Source organism: Humulus lupulus, chromosome X (assembly GCF_963169125.1).
Source record: "Humulus lupulus chromosome X, drHumLupu1.1, whole genome shotgun sequence".
In the NCBI taxonomy this organism is placed as follows: domain Eukaryota; kingdom Viridiplantae; phylum Streptophyta; class Magnoliopsida; order Rosales; family Cannabaceae; genus Humulus; species Humulus lupulus.
This window is the reverse complement of record NC_084802.1, coordinates 158,998,151-159,007,793: the sequence shown is the minus strand read 5'-3', so window position 1 is coordinate 159,007,793 and position 9,643 is coordinate 158,998,151. Positions and strand designations below refer to the sequence as shown.

General features: G+C 44.3%; 1 protein-coding gene across 1 annotated transcript; it reads left to right on the top strand.

The window, feature by feature from the left end:
- The first annotated feature begins 8,180 nt into the window (after positions 1-8,180).
- On the top strand, positions 8,181-9,274 carry LOC133803422 (uncharacterized). The gene has a single exon (XM_062241466.1). The coding sequence runs from the start codon at positions 8,382-8,384 to the stop codon at positions 9,090-9,092; it is 711 nt and encodes a 236-aa protein (XP_062097450.1). The 5' UTR covers positions 8,181-8,381; the 3' UTR covers positions 9,093-9,274.
- The last annotated feature ends 369 nt before the right edge of the window (positions 9,275-9,643 follow it).

Here is a 9,643-nt window from a genome sequence, read left to right as displayed (position 1 = left end):
TCCGCGTAGGATACCCTTTGACAGATATTGCGATAGGGTAGATGAGCTCCTCGGGTGTCTGAGTGACGGTAGTCTGCCAGAAGGTGTCATCATGGTTGACCCTTCTTCCCTCAGCATGTCATTCCCAGACTTCAAGGAGTACGGGAGCTTCCTGGAGCAGGAAGCGGTGTTTTGTTTTGCTCGGGGAAGGCCATCCACGTTTCTCGTGCATGGTCGTCCCTTTCAAACTTTTCTTTTTCTTGTTTCTTGTTCCCTGCTGGCGGACTTGCTTGTGCTTTTATGTTGTTGATTGTCTTGTCTTCTGCTTATCTTCTTTCTCATTGCTTGTTGGTTCGTTAACCTTGCTTCGTATGTTTCTTGCAGAGTACCCAGAAGCCAAGATGTTGGGGAGAGTTACCTTGCTCATTAAGAAGGCTGCCACCAGCCAAGACCCGTCCAAGGGGAAAGGACGGAAGGCCAAGGCTGGTAGGGGAGGTAAAGCTGCCACCCCCAAGAGGACAAGTGGCGAGGCGCAAGCGTCTCCGGGGGTAGAGAAGTCTCTTGCCGACGGGCCTTCCGAGGCTATGATGGTCTCGAGTAGCAATAGCGATGGGGAAGGCCTTGTGTTCCCCGTGAAAACAACTGGGGTGAGCAAGCGTCCCGGAGAAGATGCTGAGGGCGCTAAGAAGAAACGCCTTAGACACTCTTCTCCTGGTCGAAGGCAACAACAACAGCAACGACAGCAACCACAACTACAACAACAGCAGCAACAAGAACAACAGAGACAATCACCAACGCCACAGTGGCAGCAACAACAACATCCAAACCAGCAGCAACAACAAGGGCAATTACTTCCGCTGCCGCAGCAGCAAAAGCAACAACAACAACAAAGGCAGTCACCTCCGCCACCGCAGTAGCAAAAACAACAGACCGGGGCCTTAATACCCCGTCTGCCTCCTCCTCCAGCCCAAAGGGAGTCCACCCTTTCAGGGTCTCCTTCTTCTCAGCAAACAAACCTTCCTCTGCCTGGCCTGAAGTTCCACTTCCCGCAGAAACCAACCCGTTTCCCCGCTGCCCTCCTGGAGGGTGTAAGACGGGCCGATAATTTTTTGAAGAGACGGTTGGAGGCTGAGAAGGCCATTACTCAGGGAAGGGCAGACAACTTGTCTGCCGTGAAGAGAGCTGAGTTGGCCGAGGGGGTGAGGTCTCTTCACCCGGCTGGAGCGATTTTGGATGGCCCAGCCTTGGAGAAGAGGCTGGTGCCTAGGCTTGGACGTGCATTGGCGCCGTTCGGAGCGGAGATGATGGAGGACATGGCCCTGAGCTTGTGCGAGCTCAATTCTGAGAAATGGGCCATCAGTAGCAGTAAGGATCCGTTGTTGCTGACACATGCCGTGAAGCAGCAATTGTCCGGGGTAAGCCGTCAGTTGTTGTGTTTTGGGATCATCTGTCTTTTGGTCCGGCTTAACTCATTCTGTTGTCTTTCCTTGCAGGCCTCTATGATCGCGGAACGCTCGTTCCGGGAGGTGGGTGCACTTCTGGTTCAGCTGGAGGAGAGCCAGCTGGCTCGCCAGGCCTTGGAGGCGGAGAAGCAGAAACTGACCCAACAGGCCTTGGAGGCTTCGGATAAGATTGATCAGGCCCGGCGCACGGCTGAGGAAGAGGCGGACAAGAAATATCTTGCCAAATATCGAGAGTACCGGGCCAACGCAGAGAATGAGTTCAGACAGCGGTCGGATGAGATGAAGGCTGAAAACTCCCAGCTCCGGGAAGAGCTGTCCCAAGCCAGGGTGGAGAAGGATACCTTGGAAGCCCGCTTGCAATAAAAAAATGATCTCCTCCTTAAGCAGCAAGAGGAATATTCCACTCTTTAGAGTAAGCTGCACGAGGAGGAGCAATTTCATAAGAGGAGCAAGGATCTCGTGTCTATGCTGGAGTTGGGGCTCGCCGAGAAGGATAAAGAGATCGGAGCCTTGCAATTCACTGCCAGGGGGCATGTGACCGAGAAGCAATCCGTGCTGAGCCAAAATAGGGAACAACGCAAGGAGATTGATTCTCTTAAGGGAGAGCGGGATGCCTCCAAGGCCGAGATGGAAAAACTAAGGGCTCAATTAGCTGTCGCGGAGGCACAGCTGGCAACCTCCGAGGCGGAGCGCTTGAAGGAGAGGGAGGATGCCGAGGTGGTTCTGAACAGGACGATTAATATATCGCACGTGGCCCTCATGCATCAACTCTGGAAAATGAACCCGGAGGTACTAGGCTATCTGGGAGAGGATGCTGACGCCATGAGGGAGAAGTTACAGGTGTGGGATCAAGGCCCAGAGGTGTACGTCCAAACTTACAACGTTGACGAGCGTGTTGGAGCCCCTGAAGCAGGAGATTCCGGAGAGGCGGGGACCTCTGAACCTGCATGTGATGAAGTTCCACCTCCCAATGAGCCGACTCCGCCTGCCCCAGTTGGAATTGCCGACCTCGAGGCCTTGGACGCGGACACTACTGCCACCCCCAATGCTTAAAGGGGCCTTATCTTTAATAATTTTTCATTTGAGTTTTTCTTTGGGGCGAAGCTCCTTGTACTCTTTTCTCATTGCAGACATATTTGCCATAATTATAGCATTCTCCTTTCTTTTCTGCCGAGTTCTTTATTTATCTTTGCGTTTAGGGTAGACTTTTATACGGTAGAAACTGTTGTAGGGGCGCATGAGGTTTTGGTTCCAACGGCCAGAACCTATGCACTTCCCACTTGAAGCTCTAACGGCTGATGTCTTTTCCCACGTAGTTTCTAGGTTACGAAGGTTTCCTGGTTCCAACGGCCAGACTCCTTCCACCGTATTTTAGCTTTCCTAAGGCGAATAGCCAATCCCGGGACTTGTAGTTATACTGTTCGCTGGGATTGCTAAGGTGAGCCGTTCCATGGCTCAAAACGGGAGTTCTTTTGGTGAGCGTCGCTAGAATTAAGGTTAGATCTTTGCGAAGCAAAACTAACTGTCGTTGCGAACCTCATGGTGGCTGGCTTCAGGGACCTGGCACGGAGCCCTGCGAAGCAAGGCTCGTTGCTGTCGGTGAAATTGCCACGCCCACCAGGTGCGATCCCGGAGCAGGGGCTTTGCGAAGCAAGGCCTGCTGTGAGTGGGGGATCGACCATGTCTGCTCTTGGAGCTGAAACTTGCAATGGTCGAGGAGCTCGCCATGCATTATTTTGTGAGATCCGGAGCTGGAGCCTGCGAAGCAAGGCTTACAACGGTCGCGGATCTTGCCATCTTTCGCCTTGCGGGACCCGGAGCTGGAGCTTGCGAAGCAAAGCGCTACAGCGATCGCGGAGTATTCTGCAAAGGACTTGTCAGGGAGTTGGGGGTGTTTCGGCGTAGCTCTCTGAACGTGCCCCAACCCCCAGTCCTGTTCATCGCTGGGCTACACAGGAGATAATTTTCATGATGCATAATGGCAGGCATTTCAATGGCAATTTTCACATAAACACATAATGCACACATGACACGTAATGCAAGCATGTTCATGGCAACAAATTAACCTAAGCTTAACAATTTAAAAATTTCAAACACAATGCTAGCACATAAGTGGTGTTCTGTGTATGTTTTGTTCAAGGGGCGTATGGCTATGCCTTAGCCATGTATACCCCCCCAAGTGAGCGTGGGGTCCGGACGTCTCCGGACCGCGTGGTCACTTGTTAAAACGCAGCTTTGAACAAAGGGATAAAAAGTGCAGTAAAATGTTTACCGAGTTTTTCGGAAACGAATACAAACGGAATAATAAAAAGACAAGAGCTATAGAAATGCAGAAATATAAATAAACAAACAGTGTTTTTACGTGGTTCAGGCGTTAACGAGCCCTAGTCCACGAGTCGATGTTATTATACTGGTAGAGAATAACAGTCAAATAGCTGGTGTATAAGGAATTCACAACCTCACAGTGTTTCTCTCCGGTTCTCTTGGAGAAGATGAAGCTAGAGAGATTTTTGTAGAGTTCTTGCTATGTGATCTGTTGGCCGTCCCCCCTATTGTAAAATGAGGGGGTATTTATAGCTAGGGTTTTGGATTAGGGTTTTTCTCTACTCACATGAGTCTTAATTACACCAGCCATAAATAGGGGATACAATTACCGTAGTCACCTGGCTACCAGGCTCTATGTGGGTATATTTACGTGAAAGTATGGGGAATGCACAAAGGCAGCCGTCTTTTCCAAGTTGTCAGCGGAACAGTAGGCGAAATAGTACTTTTAGGCGTGCTGGGATGTGTGCGGCTTTGACCTGTCGGGCGTGTCAGGCGGGATTCTGTGTCAGGCGGATATCATTCCAACTATGCCTCCTCCATGACTCGACCGCCTGGCCTTGTTCCGTGCGAGGCACGGAACTGTTTCCGCGAAGACCACTTGAAGCGCTTCTCCTGGAAGGAGCTTCCCCAAAGGATACCCCTTCGGGAGTCCGGGAGAGTTGACGAGCTTCCGTGTCGCGTTTGCTTGAAAGAGTAATCCGGACACTAAACGGAAGAGGCGAAGCCTTTCTGTCCATCCGCGAGCTCTGGTCACCTACCGTGAAAGACATTGATAATTCTGCTTCCCCGAGGATATCCATCTAAACGCTATCCAGAAATCTGGATAACATTTACCCCCCAAGGTCACGGAGCTTTGAGAGATCCGGGAGCTTGTACAGTCCTCTGGGTATTCTGGTTTCTTAGATTAGGCGAGGGGCCACCTTCTGTGTTCCCGGAAGGGTTCCTTTTTCCCGCCTGAGTGTTAGTATGAAAAAGAAAGGGAATTTCTTCTGTTTGAACTCAAGTACTCAAGTGCGGCAAGGGCCATGCGTCATGCCGGGAATGGTTCTGCGATCAAGACGTGTTCGTGAGGCGACTGGTTGAGTATGCGTGCGTCAGGCATCTGAGTAATGATTTGACGGTTTTTAATGGTACTCCGGGCCCGAGGTGGTATAATGATGGGAAATAAATACTTTATTCCCATCCGAGGAGTCATAAATAGGATCGTCGCTTCATCTCCAGCCGTTGGATCTGATGCACACGGAATGGGAAGATCGGGACCGTCCATTTGAGGAATTCGAAATGACTTCTTCCCTGCTTTAAAAACGTGGGAACAGACCTTTCTTCCTCTTTACGCTTTCATAGCTCTTGTCTTTTTATTATTCCGTTCGTATTCGTTTCCGAAAAACTCGGTAAACACCTGTATATTGGGCTCACCCAATGTATGGCTAGATGGGTACCCACATCTATAGAATCCTTAGCATGCACAAAACAACATATTGCATTCATTATTAGCAAACATTCACAGTGTTGCACTCATCATAGCAAGCATACACAACATTGCATTCTTCATTGCAAGCATTCTCATCATTTCATTCATTAGACCATATAAATCACATATACAGTCCTATAAACATTTCTAAAAGCATACATAGCATACTAAACATTTATTTCTACATATCCTATGTTAGTCAACTACAGACTTCCTTAACATGAATCCTTAGCACTGAAAGTTCCCTTTTTGAGTGACGATCAATTCTAAGTCCGATAATTCTAAAACATAAAAAATAACTTAGTTTATACTTTTACTAAGTCTTTTAAGAAAACAATTTAAGGAAATCCTATCCTGAAATCCCATTCATGACACTTGGCTCAAACTCGAGCTGTCAGAGTAAAATGACCAAAATACCCGTCTTAGAAACCAAATGAACTTAGAAAATTATTGTCCTCAATAAAAATATGTTCTTAATCTAAGCCTAAAATTTAAATTCTAAACTGCATGTATTTTTCAAAATACAAATTATTGAGCATCGAGTCCAAAATCCCGAGACCTGGTAACTTAGTCTTAAATATTTTCTAAGCCTTGAAAATAATTTCTTCAACCTTCAAACTTAAAACCCGAGCCTAACTCATAAATTTCAAAGTCTTAGGACCCAGACCACTTTGGGTCCTTTGGGCACGCACCCTAGTGCCTGGTCCATGCATAGCTTATGCATGTCTCAGCCACAAGACCTTTCCAAAGGCACCACCCGATCCCTTCTCTCATCATCATCATCATCTTGGCTCACGACCACCACCACCATTACCACCATGGTGGTGGTTATCCTTAACCACTCAAGAGCGCATCAATGCCTCAAAGGGGTTGGTGCTTCTCCATGCCTGAACATGCACTCACACACTCATACAGCTAGGGTGCTTCAACCCGACCCATCCTCAAGAACCTACCACTGTCGGTCACCACCACTAAGGCCAACAATTATATCCTCCATGATAACCACCTTCAAGATTTTTCTAACTACTCCAAGATTGTCATCAAATCTTAGATCTAATACACTCTAACCTACAATCATCATTTCTAAAACACTTAAATCAAACAAAACTCGAAACAAAGTTAAGTTACACAAGATAATTCATCAAAAACAAAAGAAAACTTTAGAACACATCTTTACCTCTAATAGCTGAAACCTTGGTATTCATCCTCTCCCTTTGGCTTCTAAACTATACAAACACAATCATGGATATCTTAAGAACTCATTCATGGCCAAAAAATACCAACTCTCTCGTCTTCTTTTTTCTCTTCTTTATTTTTGTCTTCCTTTTTTTCTCTCAAATTTCGAAAATGGGACTGAAGGAAATGACTTTAGTAACTGCCCGACACTTCTTTATTATGCTTAATAACCACCTAATTCAAATCAGCCACTATTTCCCTCCATTTTTTAATAATGGTCGAAACCCACCTCTTTTAAGCACTAAACATGTGCTTAATTACTTTAATCTATTTTTCGATCATTTAATCACCAATAACCACCAAAAACTACCCATTATCTCCAAAATGAGTCATTATGTCATCAAATAATCATAAGCTTAAAACTATAGTCTAATCCTCAATGTAGTCACATAATTTCGTCTAGAATAATAAACTATAGTCCACAATATTTATATGATTAATGCCTATCTCCAACACATAAAATTATAAACTAAAAGTCTCCCAAAACTCATCTATAATAGCCCAATAATTTTTTTAAATTATTCTAGGACTCTAGTAGTGAGATATACCCCAAAACCATACTCTAAAAAATAAATATTTCCACTTATATTTATTTTTAGTTTAAAAACCTCAAAAACTCTATCTAAGCAATCCACTCATCATTATCTTTAATTATAAAATAGTATATTCTCTTTATTATTTTCATTATCAAACATAATTCCTTAGATATTTAATTAAACAATAATTAAATAAAAAAAATTACACCAGATATTACAATGAAAACCTAGAGCACGCAATGAACAATCCACCCCCTACGGATCCGGAGATTTGGAAAGAATGCACAAAGCTTTTGCTTGATCTATGCCGATTGATAACAATTTTTTATGTTTACGTTAATTAATGTGGCTTATTTTCACAATTATATAACTCTAATCTCTAGTATATATATTTAAGTTTCTTGGTCCGTTTGTAACTTGGTTGTTATTTCTTTGTCGTTTGATTGTTTTTGTGGTTTATCATATTTTTGTCCTATTATCTTGTGTCTTCTGTAGTCTGTACATATCTAGGCTTATGCAAGAACTACAGGCATACTGTGTCCTCTTGTCATTTTCTTTTGTCGTCCTCATATAATTTTCTTGTCGTTTTATTCTTCGTATCATCCATATTGTAACTTTTTTGGGGGGAGTGCCGTATTCATTGTTGAAGTTGTCGTCCTTTTAACTCTAAGCTTATAAACAAAATTAGATATTGAACTTAGTACATATATGTGTAGAATTATAAAGCAAAAGGAATCGTGATAGTGAAATTCTCCACCCATGAGCTCTATTAACTATTCTGTCCAGACCAAGTATGAGGAATTAAGTGAATTTATCACTTTTTCCAATAGTGTTCAACGCATGCTTATTATTATTGGACAAGGTATCGGCCTGCAATTTTCTATTCCCTCCATGTCCCACTAATTGTTGTAAGACACATCATTTATTTATAGTATTAATATAATTGGAAAAAGAAAAAATTGTATATAATTTAAATATATATTAAATAAATAAATAAAGTGTCTTAAACTAATTGATGGGACATGGAAGGGATAGAAAATTGGAGAAAGCAGATTTTTTTCCGTGGAATGAGTTTCATTCTAAATAAATTATTATAAGACAATTAATGGAAACTGATTAAATTATATAATAATAAAAAAACCTTATACAAGTGTTTGTACTCCCCTACTCGCCCGCTATTCCTCGCGTATGCCCCTATTCCACTCAACGAATACTCATTATGTACTACCCACGTAACTATGGACGATATCTTTGTTTATACAACATCTTTTCCTTTTTCCCCCTCTCAAGTCTCATCTCATATTTCTCAACATAAACATCACCATTACCAACTGCCATTATTCCAACTGTCCTAACTGCCACTATTATTCAATGGAGTCCGTGGCCTCCAACTCATCTCGACAACCAAATAACCATCGTCGCCGCCACAACCGACCACCCGCCCAACCCTTCGCGGACCGTGTGGTACGTGCCCTACACCACGACCTCCGCCTCCTCCACCGATCCGACTCCACCTTCTTCGTCCTCGGAGCCACTGCCAACGTCTACGCTGTCACCATAGCTGCCACTCCTTACTGCACCTGCCCTGACCGGACCACGCCCTGCAAGCACATCCTCTTCGTCCTCATCCGTGCCCTCGGCGTGTGCCTCCACGACACCTGTCTTCGTCGTAGAACCCTCCGGCCTTGTCAGCTCACCCGCTTCCTCGCTGCCCCGATCTTGCCGGAATCTCTTGCAGGCGTCGCCCTCCGCCGGAGATTCCACCAGCTGTTCTATGACCGCGGAAGGGAAAATGCTACAGAAGAATTTGATGACGGGACGTCGTGCCCAGTTTGCTTGGAGGAGATGAAGAGGGAGGAGAGAGTGGTGGCTTGCGAGACATGCCGGAATCCGATTCACGAGGAGTGTTTGCTGACATGGAAGCGGAGCACAGGGAGGAGGTCCGCCAGCTGTGTGATATGTCGGGCAAGGTGGCGGGACAGGGCTGCGGTGGCGTCCAACGCGGAGAAGTATTTGAATTTGGCCGCTTATGTTAACGAGAACGACCCCGGGAATAATGTCTGTGATCTCTGTTCCGGTTGACTGATATGATTATGTTGTTCTGTCTTATGATTTGCAGCGCAGGCTAATTAATTATAATTAGATTTCATTTTAATTATTTGTAAAAACGGTAATTCAAAGCCGTGCAAAATATTTATATTGTTCAGGTTAAGAGAAGTTAAAAAAAAATTAATGTTTCTGGTCGAAACAATTTTGGGTCTCAAGAGATTAATTGTTACATTTATATTAGAGCACAACCAATTTAAATGAAACACCTAAATTATACTACTACTTATTCAACATTGGTGTGATTTATGTCCTTTTCGCTTTTTAAAAAATAAAATAAGAGCAAGGTTAAAGAAAAAACGCTTACCATATAACGTATGCGACTCTCAGGAAACAAAGCAAAGCAACAGGGCCCAAATAAGTGTTGAAAACTAACATGAATTTGGGTGAGAACTTGAAGACTTTGTTGAAAATTTATGTTAATATATGAGAGATAATATTACTATGGAAGAGACTTTTTTTTATAGAATTCAACTTGTGTTTTTAGCTTGGTGAAACTATATCTCTATTTATAGGACTTTATCGAT

What these genes read in the sequence shown, in the direction of transcription:
- LOC133803422 (XM_062241466.1), top strand. Translation starts at nt 8,382, where the DNA reads ATGGAGTCCGTGGCCTCCAACTCATCTCGACAACCAAATAACCATCGT.